The sequence below is a fragment of the Trichechus manatus genome, unplaced genomic scaffold, assembly GCF_000243295.1.
Source record: "Trichechus manatus latirostris isolate Lorelei unplaced genomic scaffold, TriManLat1.0 scaffold00056, whole genome shotgun sequence".
NCBI lineage: Eukaryota > Metazoa > Chordata > Mammalia > Sirenia > Trichechidae > Trichechus > Trichechus manatus.
Genome location: NW_004443992.1, coordinates 3,321,630 through 3,338,339, shown reverse-complemented (window position 1 = coordinate 3,338,339; position 16,710 = coordinate 3,321,630). Strand labels below are relative to the sequence as shown.

The 16,710-nt window shown below is 35.7% G+C and overlaps 1 protein-coding gene across 2 annotated transcripts in view; it reads left to right on the top strand.

Moving 5' to 3' along the window:
- The window catches only part of STK17B (serine/threonine kinase 17b), a 37,742-nt gene that overhangs the window by 3,061 nt on the left and 17,971 nt on the right, over window positions 1-16,710 (top strand). For both annotated transcript variants that reach the window (XM_004378177.2, XM_023732922.1), the window contains exon 2: window positions 12,276-12,441. In XM_004378177.2, the coding sequence (XP_004378234.1) occupies window positions 12,320-12,441 (122 nt within the window). In that variant the 5' untranslated portion in view covers window positions 12,276-12,319. The remainder of the gene's footprint in view (window positions 1-12,275; window positions 12,442-16,710) is intronic.

Here is a 16,710-nt window from a genome sequence, read left to right as displayed (position 1 = left end):
TTTCAAAAATTTCTACTTGTACAGTTCAGCAACATAGATTACGTTCTTTCAGTTGTGCTGCCATTCTCACTATCCTTTTCCAAATTATTCCATCACCATTGTCTTCAACTCACTATCCCCTAGGCTTCCCATCAAACCCCTCAAGTTGTTGTTGTCAGTTTGATCTTACATAGATAATAATTTTTTTTTTGTACTTTAGATGAAGGTTTACAGATGTTTCTGTAAATGTTTCTCATTAAACAGTTAGTACACATGTTGCCCTATGACAATGGTTAACAACCCCACGACATGTCAGCACTGTCCTTACTCAACCTTGGGTTCCCTATCACCAGCTTTCCTGTCTCCTCCTGCCTTCTAGTCCTTTTCCCTGGACTGCCAAGCACATATTTTTATCTAAATGTGTTGTAATAAATTTTGCAGTTTTCAAGGCAAACATTATTAAAGTATTTTTTACTATTTTTTATTTCTTTGATTTATTTATTCTTTTTCTAAATAAATTTAGCCTTGAATTTCAGTGCCATTTTAAACATGTAAAGTAGTCTATTTCTTATAATATTTACATGCAACATATTTTGGTTCACCCCTGACTCTTTGCAACTTCTTTCCCAAAAGAGGGCATAGTTCTACTTTAAACATTTAAAAAATATAGTTGTAATAGTGATATTGTAGTTTCCTCTTTAATCCTTAAAGGGTCAGATTCCATTATGCATTGTAATAGTTACTGAATAAACAGTACTTCAGCAATGCTATTAAGTAAACAGTAATTTATTTTACAACAGAAACCTAATTTTCCATCTGATGAATGACAAGCACTGTGTGTTTCTTGGCCCACTATGTTTCTGTTTTTCAGCATCTTCCTATCCTGGTTCACAATTATAGGGTTTAATACTTGTTCTGAAGGTAAAGAGGGCACTTGGCCTTACTGTCTTGGCACAGACTCAAGCCTGGGGTTGTTGCGTGGGACTTCAGCGCTTGGATAGTATACACTAGACTGGTTGGACAAGAGTGTGTTAGCTGGCTTCCTATTGTGATTTTCAAAGGATTAAATGTTTGAATTACACGTTCTAGTCAATTTTCTAAACACACACACACACACACACACACACACACACACACACACACACACACACACCCCTCTAGTAGTAGAATACATATAAGGAACATAATCTCTTGAAATGTTGAAAGTCATCATCATCCCTCTCCCTATGCCAATACCTTACTTTTAATCAATAACTAACTAAAAATGGTCCTTCTGCCACAGCAGCAGAAAGTTCTTCCTTTACTTTTGATAGATGCTGGATAAATAAACCTCCAATTCCTCTGCTGTCCTAGGGAAAACAGCTATGTGTCGTTGTTGGGTGCTGTCAAATTGATTTTTGACTCATAGCAACCTCATGTAACAGAGTAGAACCGCCCCACGGTTTTCTAGACTGAAATCTTTATGGGAGTAGATTACCAGGTCTTTCTCACACAGAGATGCTGGGTGAGCTTGCTTAGCAGTTGAAAGCTTAACCATTTTGCTATCAGGGCTCCTTATGAATGCCTATGTAGAAGGAAGGAATTGTTTCCCTGTGATCTTGTTACTTTGCTTTCCATTGCCTTTTGAATTTATTTCATGAAGATCTAGAGTAATTAATCCTTGTTAGGACAGGTATCTGAATGTCCTGATTGAGGTAGCTCTTAAAATATCGATGCTGTTGGTTGAATGTAGGTATTTATATAAAAACAGGTGGCCACCTAGTCTGGAAAGATAGGTACATACAAAATAAATGGTCTGTTGGCATTATATTATAATAAATGATAAAAATAATTTTATCCATGTTTCTGGGCTTTGTGACTACCCTGTTTAGAACAAAAACTCTCTAATAGCAGTTTAAAATATTCCTTACTTTGGTTAGGTAGAGACTGGCTGCATTTGAAGTTCCAATACAATAATTACCAGATAGAGCTCTCAGGTTCTGCTAACTCCTTGAAGTCATGAGACATACTTAAAAATTCTTTTTGCTATATTTTATGATTCAGAACCAATGCTGTTGAGTGGATTTCAACTAATGGTGAACCTATGTGTGTCTTAGTAGAACTGTGCTCCACAGGATTTTCAATGCTGATTTTTCAGAAGTAGATTGCTAGGCCTTTCTTCCCAGGCACATCTGGGTGGATGTGAACCTTCAACCTTTCAGTTAGCAGCCAAGCACATTAACCATTTACACTACCCAGGGACTCCAGTTACATTATTTAATTAACTAATGGGATCATCATGAGTTGGAATCAACTCAAAGGCAACTGGTTATAATAATTCAGTTCATCAAACATTCACTATGCTCGGAGCTTTGGCACAAAAGTAAATCATTGCTCTGTAGATACCAAACTTAATTGCCATCTAACATGTTACAGGTTAAGGTAAAGAAATATGCCAAGGGCCCTGTTATTTGAAGCATAAAGGAGAGGCATTTAAACCAATCTGTGTGTTTTAAGCAAAGCTTCTGAGAATGATGACATTCTGCATTAAGATATGAAGGATGCATGAGAAGAGTTGGCAGTTTAAGGAAAGGTAGAAAGGATGTTCCAGGCAGAGAATAGATAAAGATGTAGAGGCAAAATATGAAATATGAGTGTGGCAGGAAATGAAGCTGGTGTGCACTAGGCTTGAGAGGCCTTTGTGTGTCGTGCTAAGGACTTTCGCTTGTAGGTACTGGGAAGCTAATGAAGCAATGAAAGCAGACAATTTTCTAGACATTTTCATTTATTCTATCTTACATATTCTATTTTTATAAAACTTTCTAATTTGATAACTTTGAAATGAATAGCCTGATGAATGCTTTTTAAATAGAGCTATTTAGAGGAATATAGGGACTGCTTTGATCACATCATATTTGCTTTTCCCTTTAAGTGAGGCAAGGCCCAGATCAATCCTAACGATTCCTTCTATTCCTTCCTTTCCTGATGCATATCTGAATTCTTATTGTAATTACTGTAATGGGAGTTAATGAAAAAAAATCTTCGAAAATAAGTTTGAGATACCATTATTCTTTGAGGTACTGTGTAATTAAAAAGTTTTTCTTGTACTTTCTGTTACCTTTTTACTATTTCAAGTGTTTAACTGTGTTTATAATTGTGTACCCCCCCCCCCCACATAAATTTACCTACTAGGTTAACATTCTTTTTTTTTTAACCAGTATAGCCTGATAAAGTGTTATAAAATGGGTCTCAAATGGAATGAGACAGATTGATAACTTAAATTATTTATAGTTTTATGAGTTAATGGTGTTTGTTGCTAGATGCTGTCAAGTTGCTAGGTGCTGATGAGTCGATTTTGACGCATTGTGATCGCATGTGACAGAGTAGAACTGCCCCATAGGGTTTTCTTGTCTGTAATCTTTATGGAAGCAGATTACCAGGTCTTACTCCTGCAGGAGCAGCTGGGTGGGTTCTATCTGCTAACCTTTTGATTAGCAGCCAGAGCACTTATCCATTTGTGCTACCAGGGTTCCTTATGAGTTATGGTAGAAGACAAGACAAGGTCTGGGGATTGTTTGTTGGAGTTGAAGAGTATTTGGTGGGGGATTTAGGAAGATGCAAGAAGGAAAGACAGAGAGCTGGTTGATAACTTTCATGTAGCCAAGGATTAAATTTTATATGAAGGGTAACCAGATGTTTGTGGATGGTTTGGTGGACAAAAGTGACATTCATTCGCCACTGAGTATGCAAAATTGGCCAAAGAAGAGAAAATGGAAAAATATGTAGGCTGTGACAACTGTTCAGTGTACTAAATACAAGGAAAATGAAGCTAAGAAATGCTATATGGATGCCTAAAGGAGTTTGTAACATAGGTATTTTAGCAATAGGTAGATGAGCTTAGGGTTTAGTTGTCAGTAATGTGCTGTCTCTTTTTCTGAGACATAGCTTGTGTTCTAGCATCTTCAGAGCCACAGTATTAACATGTATTTTAAAAAAAAAACTGCTGGTTGCCCACCGCTGTTTTCATCCACATCTATAATCACTGAAATGTTGTTGTTAGGTGCTGTCAAATCATTTTTGATCATAGTGACCCCATGTGACAGAGTCGAACTGCCTCATAGGGTTTTCTTGGCTCTAATCTTTATGGGAGCAGATCACAGGTCTTTTCTCCCACAGAGGTCTGGTTGGGTTCCAACCACAAAACATTTGGTAAGCAGCTGAGCGCTTAACCATTGTGCCACTAGGGGCTCCTTAGTCATACAAATACCTGTGTCATATTCATTCATTATGATGGCCAACAGTACACGTGAGTGTTATAGAATTTGTTTTGGTAAAAATGAAACACATATCAATGCCCAGTATTAGGAAATATTATTAGTAGATTGGTTAATAAAGTTCTGTTTAATTATCATTATCCATTTCAATTTCTTGTAATCTAAGCTCTTTGTTTGAATATAACTTAATAATAGGCATGTCCAAACTTAATTTTCATCAGTATGTTTGGGTGTCACATTTTGGATTTTTTTGGAAGGATCCCAGGATAAGATTAGATTTGCACAAGAGATTCTCATAATAAAGATATACCACTTAAAAGTTTCAGCTTGCTATTCATTATATAGAATTTATTTGATTCAGAATTTGATAAGTGATTTATTCAGAATTTGATAATTGATTTTTTTCTAAGCAATAATAAACAAGGCATTAATTCTAGCTTAGTATTTACTCTAAATGCTTATATGATCTTTACATAACTGACCTATGACTTGGATAAAGAACATATCAGCTCTACATAAGCACAGAGAAAACACTGAGGACTTTTAAAACCTGAGCAATAATGACTCTTCAACTTCAGGCCAGGTAAACACCATGTAAATGGGTATATTTTGCCATTGCAGATGGGTGAATTTCTGCATTTAGGGACTGGTCATATATTCACTGCTGTCTTTTTTACCCAAAGTCATTTATTTTTGCCCAGTTATTAAAGCTGTTGTTGCTGTTTGGTGCCACTGAGTCACTTCACACTCATAGCAACCCTATGTACAACAGAATGAAACACTGCCTGGTCCTGTGCCATCCTCACAATCATTGTTATGCTTGAGACCATTGCTGCAGCCACTGTGTCAACCCATCTCATGGAGGGTCTTCCACTTCTTCGATGACCCTCTACCAATCATTACGTCATCCTTCTCCAGAAACTGATCCCTCCTTAACATGTCCAAAGTAAGTGAGATGAAGTCTGGCCATCCTCGCTTCTAAGGAGCATTCTGGCTGTACTTTTTCCAAGACAGATTTGTTCGTTCTTCTGGCAGTTCACGGTATATTCAGTATTCTTCACCAACACCATAATTCTTCTTCGGTCTTTCTTGTTCATTGTCCAGCTTTTGCATGCCTATGAGGTGATTGAAAATACCATGCTTGGCTCAGGCATATCTTAGTCCTCAAAGTGACATCTTTGCTTTTTAACACTTTAAAGAAGCCTTTTGCAGCAGATTTACTCCATGCAATATGTCGTTTGATTTCTTGACTGCTGCTTGCATGGGTGTTGATTATGGATCCAAGTAAAGTGAAATCCTTGACAACTTCAGTATTTTCTCTGTTTATCATGATGTTGCTTATTGGTCTAGTTGTGAGGACTTTTGTTTTCTTTATGTTGAGGTATAATCCATATTGAAGGCTCTGGTCTTCGATGTTCATCAGTAAGTTCTTCAAGTCATCTTCGCTTTCGGCAATCGTTGTGTTATCTGCATATTGCAGGTTGTTAATGAGTCTTCCTCCAATCCTGATGCTGCGTTCTTCTTCATATAGTCCAGCTTCTCAGATTATTTGCTCAGCATACAGAATGAATAAGTATGATGAAAGGATACAACCATGATGCACACCTTTCCTTACTTTTAACCATGCAGTATCCCCTTGTTCTGTTCAAATGACTGCCTGTTGGTCTATGTACAAGTTCCTTATTAGCACAATTAAGCATTCTGTTATTCCCGTTCTTCGCAATGTTATCCATAATTTGTTACGATCCACACCGTCGAATGCCTTTGCATAGTCAGAAAAACACAGGTAAACATCTTTCTGGTATTCTCTGCTTTTAGCTAAGATCCATCTGACATCAGCAGTGATATTCCTGGTTCTACATCCTCTTCTGAATCCAGCTTGAATTTCAGTCAGTTCCCTGTCAATGTACTGCCGCAACCATTTTCGAATTACCTTCAGCAAAGTTTTACTTGCGTGTGATATGAATGATATTGTTTGATAATTTATGCATTCTGTTGTATCATCTTTCTTCAGAATGTGCACAAATATGGATCTCTTCCATATTTTAAAATGTTAGAGGTACGTATTTTGCCCATAGAATCCTTAAATATTGCATCTCAAGGCTTGAATTTTTTCTTCAGTTCTTTCGCTTGAGAAATGCTGAGTGTGTTCTTCCCTTTTGGTTTTCTATTCCAGGTCTTTGCACATTTCATTATAATACTTAATCTTCTCGAGCTAACCCTTTGAAATCTTCTGTTCAGCTCTTTCACTTCATCATTTCTGCCATTCCCTTTGGCAAGAGCAAGTTTCACCATATAAACCAGAGACTGCATCATCTTGAGACCAGAAGAACTAGATGGTGCCCGGCTACCACCAATGACCATCCTGACAGGGAACACAACAGAGAGTCCCTGATGGAACAGGAGAAAGGTGGGATGTAGAACTCAAATTCTAGTAAAAAGACCAGACTTAATGATCTGAGAATGGAGGAATCCCGGAAAGCATGGCCCCTGGACTCTCTGTCAACCCAGAACCAAAACCATTCCTGAGGCCAACTCTTCAGACAAAGATTGGATTGGACTGTGGGACATAAAATGATAAAGTTGATACATAAGACTAAATGGGCAGCTTCTGTCCGGAGGTGAGATGACAAGGCAGAGAGGATTAAGAGCTGGTTGAATGGACATGAGAAATCAGAGGTGGAAAGGAGAAGTGTGCCGTCACAGTACAGGGAGAGCAATTAGGGTCACATAACAATGTATGTATGAATTTTTGTATGAGAGACTAACTTGATGTAAACGTTCACTTAAACTACAACAGTAAACAAACAAAAAAAACCATGAAAAGCCACACTTGCCATTAACTTTTAAGTTCACCCAGGCTTTTCTCTTCCTCTGCTTCTGAAGAGGATTCAAGATTTATTTGTTCAGTCTCCTGCCCTTTGCCAGCCTCTTAGGAAGGTCGTCTTGCTAGTTAATTTCTTTTGAGTTTAATGCTGAAGGATTCTGAATAAAAGGTCAGTGGCCAATTGTTTGGGGAAGAAAGCATAAGGATAATAAGCACATGAACTAGGCAGATTTTGAAAGGATAGAGGGTGTAAAGGAGCTAGTTATGCCACATGTCATGATGTCACATGTTACATATTTAAGAAGTACTGCTATGTTCTGTGTATTTCCACTCAAGTTATTTGGCTATCACCTGAAAAAATAAAAAGATTGAGCTACGGTGGAAAAAAAAAGAGCAAGTTTCAGAGTCTCTTCTGACATCCATTTTGGTCTTTTCTTTCTTTCCTGTCTTTTTAATGACCTTTTTCTTTCTTCGTATATGATGTCTTTGATGCCATCCCACAACTTGTCTGGTCTTTGGTCATTAGTGTTCAGTGCATCAAATCTATTCTTGAGATGGTCTGTAAATTCTGGTGGGATATACTCAAGGTCATACTTAGGCTCTCGTGGACTTGTTTTAATTTTCATCAGCTTCAACTTGCCCTTGCATATGAGCAATTGAAGGTTTCTTCCACAGTCGGCCCCTGGCCTTGTTCTGACTGCTGATATTGAGCTTGTCCATTGTGTCTTTCTACAGATTTAGTTGATTTGATTCCCGTATATTCCGTCTGGTGAGGTCCACGTGTATAGTCATTTATGTGGTTGAAAAAAAGGTATTTCCAATGAATAGGTCTTTGGTCTTGAAAAATTCTGCATGCAATCTCCAGCGTTGTTTCTATCAACAAAGCCATATTTTCCAACTACTGATCCTTCTTTTTTGTATCCAAGTTTTGCATTCCAATCACCAGTAATTATCAATGCATCTTGATTGCATGTTTGATCAATTTCAGACTGCAGAAGTTGGGAAAAATCTTCAACCGGTGTCTAAATTTGAATGATAGTCATATTAACTGGTCTTCCTTGTAGGCATATGGATATTATCCTATCACTGACAGTGTTATACTTCTGGATAGATCTTGAAATGTTCTTTTGGGTAATGAATGCTATGCCATTCCTTTTCAATTTGTCTTTCCCAGCATAGTAGACCATATGATTGTCTGATTCAAAATGGCCAATACCACTCCATTTCAGTGTACTAATGCCTAGGGTATCTATCTTCAAGCGTTCCATTTCATTTTTGACAAGCTCTAATTTTCCTAGATTCATGTGTCTTACATTCCACGTTCTGATTATTAATGGATGTTTGCAGCTGTTTCTTCTCATTTTGAGTTGTGCCACATCAGCAAATGAAGGTCCCGAAAGCATTACTCTGTCCCCGTAATTAAGGTCAACTCTACTTTGTGGAGGCAGCTCTTCCCTAGTCGTATTTTGAGTGCCTTCCAACCTGAGGGGCTTAGCTTCCAGCACTATATCAGACAGTGTTTGCTGCCATTCATAAGGTTTTCATTGGCCAATTTTTTAAAGAAGTAGATTGCCAGGTCCCTCTTCCTAGTCTGTCTGAAAGCTTCACTGAAACATGTATACCATGGGTGACCCTGCTGGTATTTGAAATACCATTGGCATAGCTTCCAGCATCCCAGCAGCACACAAGCCACCACAATATGACAAACTGACAGAGAAGTAGTACCTGCTTGGTGTAGATAATTTAAACACAGGAGTGTAAATTCTACCTGTAATAACACCCCCCGAGATAACCACTGTTAACATCTTGCCAGTTTTCTAGTCTTCTATTTGCCTTTATATTTTTCCCACAAAATTATCATACTATATATAAAATTTTATGTCTTCCTTTTTTCACTTAACAGTATATGTGTTACAATATAGTCTTTGAAAGCACACTTTTTATTGCATGTATAATATTCTAGTACATAGTTGCATTTAACCATTTCCCTATTGTTGGACTTTGGGGTTTATTCATTCAACAAATTAATTTTTTTCACTATTATAAATCATGATTCATTTACCATAAATCTTTGACTACATCCAAGACCCATATTGATTTTTTTGAAAATTGAGAGCAGAAAATAGTTATTCGTAAATACATATTCAAAAATATTTATTTTAAGTAAATATCTTAGAATCTAGAATCTAGATGAGGTAAACATTTTAGAATCAACAGCCTTTACATCTGGCTCTGTGACTGAATTTGACATGTTCATGTTACTCTTTGATAAATTGATTTACAACTTCTTGTGTTTCCTAAAGTCAAATTAGTGAACAAACATAGCTCTTGATTCTAAGATGTTTAAAGGAGCCCTAGTGGCACAGTGGTTAAAGCACTCAGCTGCTAACCGAAAGGTCGTTGGTTCGAACCCACCAGCCACTCCGTGGGAGAAAGATGTGGCAGTCTGCTTCCATAAATATTTATAGCCTTGGACACCCTATGGGGCAGTTCTACTCGGTCCTTTATTGTCTCTGTGAGTCGGAATCTAGTCGACAGCAGTGAGTTTGACTTGGTTTAAGATGTTTACCTCATACTACAGTATATCAGCTACAAAGTAATCCATTCATAAGAACTCTAGTAGAACTAAGATGTAGTTTATGAATAAAGGATGGCGCAGGACTGGACAGCATTTTGTTCTGTTGTACATAGCATTGCTAGGAGTTGGAAACAACTTGACAGCACCTAATAACAACAATTGATGAACAGTGTTGGAACTCTAGCCACTTGTATCCATGATACTGGTGTCACCCTTTTTTCTGTATGTATGTGTATAATATAAATGTGATCAGAAGCATGCATATTCATAGATCTTTTAATTTAGATATAAAATTCTAAAAGCCAAAGATGAACTGAAAGGAAATCGATTGAGTATAGAAATGGTCCCCTGTTGATTTCTCAGAGGAGGATGTGTGACCAATAAAACTGAGTGCTATCAGAACTAAGAAAATAAATAGTTAGAACAAAATCAAAAGATACAATTTTAAGAGTTTAGTTGAGACTAACTTGGGGTGAAGAGGAGCTCTGGTTGTGCAGTGGTTAAGCACTTGACTGCTGACCAGAAGGTCGGTGGTTCGAACACACTAGTCATTCTGCGGGAGATAGATGTGGCAGTCCGCTTCCTTAAAGATTTACAGCCTTGGAAACCCTATGGGGCAGTTCTGCTCTGTCCTATAGGGTCACTATGAGTTGGAATCGACTCCACGGCAGTGGGTTTAACTTGGGGTGAGAGATGTTTTGTTTGTGGAAACACGGAGATCACAGTTACTTGGCAATTGCAGGGGACTGTGTAGAGAACATCTTTAGGTAGAATATTAACAGTATTTATTTATTGAATAATCATGATTGCCCTGCCACTAACACTGTAACACTACCATTCTACGTGAGTTCATTATATTTTAATTTTTAATTCTTAGAACTCTGCAAGATAGATCCTATCACCTATTTTTTTAGATGTGGCAGAATTGAAGCTTTCCTCATTAATAATCAAGGAAATGAAAAGTAAATCACAATAAAATTCCATTTCATCTTTATCCCATTAGAATAGCAAAAATCAGAAGTCTGAATGGAGCAAGTGTTGGCAAGGAAATGGACCAATAAGCCCTCCCTCACAGTGCTGTTTAGGGATGTAAATGGGATGGAAAGAAGGGACCAACTTCAATTGTATCTATGATTTTTTTTTTTTTTTTTTTTTTAATGAATATGGCAAAGTGATAAAATTTGAAACAGTACATGTTTTTTATGGCATTTGCATCCTTTCCTGTGTATCTGAAATATTTTCTTTTTAAAAGTATTAAGTCAAGACTCAGCAAAGTTAAATAATTTAGTTAAGGTCTCATAGCTGGAATGATTACCCCAAATGTTCTTTTCAGAATGCTACACTGCTACCCTTAGACTCCTAAGTGATCTCCCCCAAGACTAGTTAGGGCTTCGTTTCCCTGAAGACCAAGAGATTTAGAGGGGGAAAAAGAAACCCTGCTCTTTTGAGAATGAAACTAAGAAGAGGTAGAACTATAGGAACTGAAAACTGAACTCTAATCACATTGCTTATTTACTAAGTTGAATATAGTTGGCATTTGAATTTAGGAAGGTAAAGAACAGTACATGTCAAGTAGGAAATAAAGAGAGGAAAATGTGGCAGAGGAGGAACAAAAGCATAGGAGGTTATTATAGGAAGGTACTAGAAGAATAATATTGGTCTTTTATTAAGTCAAAACCCACCAAACCCATTGCTGTGGAGTTGATTACAACTTATAGCGACCCTATAGGACAGAGTAGAACTGCCCCATAGGGTTTCCAAGGAGTGTCTGGTAGATTCGAACTGCTGACCTTTTGGTTATTAAGTAGGCATAGCAGAAAGTCGGAAGTATTTTGAAATATATAGCATGCCACTATTGTATGAATTCAGTTGATATGAAATAGTAGTTTTGATGTTAAAACTGAATATATATACATATCACAAAGTTTCAGATAAATATTAGTTTCAGGTATAGATTAGAATTCCAGAATAAGACTTTATGTATAGTCAGTCATTTATCCAACAAAATTATTGCACTCTTCATACACGGCAGGCTCTGTGCTAGGTTGTACCCAAAGGAAAGAAACTCTTAGGACCTATGAAAGTGTCTGAATTGAGTATTGAAACATAGTCAGTCTGTGAAACAAGTTCTATTTCTTGTGGTCATTCAGATGCCAGTAATATAACTCATACTATGTGAATTCACCTCCAAAGATTAGCTTTGAATTTTGTTTGGCCATGCAAAATTAAATTTAAAATCAATGATTTGTGGTTTCTTGTTATGTTAAAGGTAAAACTTTAAAGAATTAGTTTTAAAATGAAATTAAATGATTGCTTGTGTTATAGTTTTATTATAACTATTTGTTTAAGAATTTGGGAGGTCCTACAGGAGTTTTATAGTAGTTTTATTTTGAAATGAAGTCAGTAAATTTGTTCAAGTACCACAGAGACGATACCAGTTTGTGTGTATGATCTTTGTTATTCTCCTTGTGGGTGGGATGTACACTTTCTTTTTTTTTTTTTGGGGGGGGGGACGGAGGTTATATCTTATAGCTATATTTGGAGATGTATAATCTAATGCACATCCTGTTTGAGATAACATCATCTTTTTTTCTTAATTACATTTAAGTTATATCCTCTGTCGTCTCTTTTTCAAAAGGTAAAAATAAGTGACTAAAGAAGAATACCTGGGAGTCATCTAACATGTCGAGGAGAAGGTTTGATTGCCGAAGTATCTCTGGCATGCTAACTACGACTCCTCAGACCCCCATGAAATTGGAAAACTTCCATAACTTTTATACACTTACATCTAAAGAGCTAGGAAGGTAAGGAAACGCTATGATTTGTATGCTGTTTAAATTCAGATTTTGTGTTTCTGTTTCGACAGTTGCTACTGCAGAACTCAGTTTGGATCATTATTTAACAATGATTAGAAAGAAAAATCATCTCCTCTATTGTTATTAGATAGCATCTAATCTTAACTGACTTGATAATCAAATTTGTGGAAGTTTTAGTGAGTTTATGTCATATATCCCACCTAGCTTCAGAGCCCCTAATAAGAAGTTAGGGTTCTTATTTGAGGCTGCGCATGGAAAGAGGCAGCATGAACTAACTGTGTGTGACCTCAGTTAAGTTACTGCATCTCTTAGTGCTGGAGTTGTGAGGATTAAACTAGTTAATATTTCTAAAATGCTAGATTTTAATACAGTGCTAGATAAGTTTTTATTAAATGACAATTTTTAAAAATTCCTAGTATAATGTGCTTGGTTAAAAAAAGATATAGGGAAATTCTCCTCTTTTTTCCTAAATTAAGCAAAAATTTGATAGTATCATTCTGTATCATAAAAAATACATGTTTTATGTGTTAAACCCTGTACAAATACTAATCTGTTTTGGCTTAACTAACATGTAAATTCTGTGAGGCCAACGAGTAACCTGATGTTGAGACTTTTTAGGACTACTATTTTTATATGAAAGTTACAGAAGATGCACCAAGTTAATTTAATTATATGATCAGTATCTTTTAAGCTTTAAGTTAGAGGTTTTAATAAAGTATTGGAAAATGGCCATCAGTTTATATTTCCAGTTTGATTTTAGTTCATGAGGTAAATGTTTTGTCTTATGTTAAAATAAGTCCATGTTTGTATTGACAAACGTCCAGTAAAATTGTATGATTGATTTTTATCTTTGAGAATCTCTGTGTGAAAACAAAAATTCACTGAACCATGAAAAGTATTACTGTTCTTAGTGATCTTTTATCTTAAGGATAAAGGCAAGTCCTGGCTTTTTCCCTTGTTAGCTGTTGGTTGTAACTTTTTTTATTTTGCAAAATAAAGATGTTGATAGTATCTACCTCATCAAACTAAGAATTAAATGTAAAAGAATATTGCATTATCCTTGGTATATTTATTTATTTAATTTTATGTGCAAATCATTTAGTTATTTTAATGGTATATTAAGAGATACAGTTTAGAAGTTGATGGTGGTGATGGTTGCACAGCACGGACAATGCGATTAATGTCACTGAATCCTACACTTGAGACTGGTTGAAAACAGCAATTTTTTGTCATATGTATTTTACCACAATTAAAAATAAGTCTCTTTTGAAGAAAAATATATATAGCTTAAAAATCTTTTAGGAAAGATTTTTAAGAAATTGTTTTGTTTTAAATCTGTAATTATTTCCCTTCGCATTATAACAGGAAAGAGTAAGGTTTTCTTTTTTTTTTTTAGTTGCCTATATCTCACATTGAATAGTCATGGAATCTTTGCATTGGAAGGACATCAGTGGTCAGTGGTCTTCTAATATAATTTTTTATACAGTGCAGCAACCTTTTCTGTAATTTCCCTGACAAGCTATTATCCAGCCTTAATCTGAATGCTTCAGTAATGAGGAACTTACTACCTCAGATGATGTCTCTGTTCCATTTTGTGCGCACCCCTTAGGCATAGAAGGTTCTGTTGTCTACTCTGCTAACATCTATCCAATTAACATGGTCCTCTTTTTGTAGCTGCATATAACGTCCATCCATGTGAAAACCCTTCTGATGGTTAATATAGCTAAACATTATGAGTTTCCTTAACTACTCATCATATGACCTGATTTCCAGACAGCCTTCCTTGATCTAGTCTTCTGGACCACTTTGTATTTTTCATTGTCCTTCTTTAAATGGGGGCGTAGAATTGGACACAATTATTGTTAACATGTGACCGTTTCAAATGTAACAAAACTACTACCTCTACTGAAGTAGTCTAAGATTCCACTAGGAGTTTTCTTCCCTTCCCCTGCCCCTCCACCCCCAACAGCCAAGTCAGATTTGTATCATATGGCATTATATAGTATATTAGTAGAAACAGGCTAAGCTGGAAGTCAATTTACCTGTCTTTGCTCTGGATCTAGAGTTGTGTGATCTACTCAGTTGTGTGATTTCTTTAAAATGAGAGGGTGGATTAGATCATCTCCAAGTTTCGTTTTATTGCAAAAATGTTTAGAAACTGCTTTGGGTAGGTAATTGAATATGCAAAGCCTTGAACACAGTGAGGGGCTTTTTTTTTTTTTTTAACTTTTCTGAATCACTGTTTTGATGAGTAAATTTCACATGCCTTTATTAAATTATCTTTCCAAAATAAGGGACGTTATGGGAGCTAGGCAGTGTGTGGAGCCCTTGGGTGGTGTAGACTGAATGTGCTCTACTGCTAACTGAAAGGTGGGAGGTTTGAGTCTAAGCAGAGGCACTTTGGAAGAAAGGCCTGGTGATCTACTTTTGAAAAATCAGCCACTGAAAACCCTATGGAGCAAAGTTCCACTCTGACACACATGGGTTCGCCATGAGTCAGAATTGACTCAATGGAAACTGGTTAACTGATTAGAAAGTATATATACTTTTTCTTTTCTTTGAGGGTTTTGGAGAAATTAAACCTTGAAGAGAACAATATTAAAAATTCTAAATTGTTTAATAAATGAGGTGCCATTATAAATAACAATCAAATTTGAATCAGGTGTACTTTTTTAACATTTTAGAGCAAAAAGTGATGATGGAATTTGATTAAAACAAATTTAGATTGCTAATATTTCATCTTCTAATATTTTCATGAAAAAGACTTAACATTTTTCTTTTAATCGCTTTGGGCTAATGAGTCACATGGTAAACATTGATATATTTAATTAGTAAACCTTGATAAATTAGAAATCATGACATTTCATCTGTTAAGATCCTTGAATTTCTTTCAATATTGTTACTAATTTTAATATCCTATAATTTTATGAAATAGAAATTAGTAACATAATCTTGTTTCTCCTGAGGCTTGCAATTTTGAAGTATATAGACATAATTCTAGCATGTGGTGAACTAGAGTTTCATCTTTCTAAATCAACTGTTTTTTTTTTTTTTTTAATTAATTTTAAGAACAGTGTTCAGGAATTTATAAACAGCAAACTAAAGGAAAATATACAAAAGTTAGAAGTTCATTTTTGACTATTCTCAAACAACTTGTATTGTTCCTGTTTTTTAGCATGTTGGGTAAGTTTTTTCCACCCCTCCCCTAACTGAGGCAAAGTTTCATAGGACTTCTTGTGGTTAGAAGCGTAAGGCAGATTCAGAAATAAATGTCAGCTTCCTTTGTGGCTTACCCTCCCCCTCCCCTTTCACATTTTATTGTGCATTCTAGAATGCAGAACTGTAACTACTAGAGCTTTTCACCGCTGGGAAATCTAGTCAGCCTTTTTAGGGCATGAATTAAGTATTACTGTTAAGGATTTTAAGTTTCCTTGAATTTTTCTATTAAATTTGGCACAGGAACATACATATTAAAGATTGTATATTTTGGATAGTTCTGCATTTTAAAATAGAAAAAAAACCTGTTTTGTCTAAGTCATCTGATAATTATATTAAAAATATGTGCCTTTTTTAACGGCATATTAGTGAATATGTGTATGTGTATAGTTCTACTGGAATCTCAAATCAGCTTTAAAAAATACAAATGCTTTTAGTATACAAAATAGCACAGGGTATGGTATTATAGTAGGTATAACCCTTGCATTCATTCAACAGGTATTTGCATTCATTCAATAGATAACTACACTGTGTTAGTACAGTGTAGGTTTTATAGTTACTGTAGTACTTAGGACAAACATGGTCCCTGCCCTCATGGAGCTTTTACTTGTGGTGAGCATTAGCAAATAATTGCCAGTATCCTTTGGTCACCTTTACTCTTGATTAATGAGTACAATACTTGTTTAAGAAAGCCTCTTGAGAATACCTGAAACAATTAGATAGAAAGTGTTATTTAATTTTGGTTCTTTGTTTCTGAGAGAATTCTGGCTTAGTTATAAGATTATAGCAGAAGTAAATTGTCACAACTGATACTATAAACTATATTTTTTCAAATGCATAATTTTCTTGGCCAACTAGTTTTTATTTCATAAATTTTTACAAGGTGGATTTCTTTATAAAACTTACTTTTCATGCCTGTTTTAGACTCATTTTTTGCTTCTATACCTAAATAAGAATTGGCAGAAGCAAGTGAGTTGAACTTCTTAAAAATAATAATTTAAAAGGAAGAAATTGTTTTGTAGTGGTTAGAACAGAAAGCTA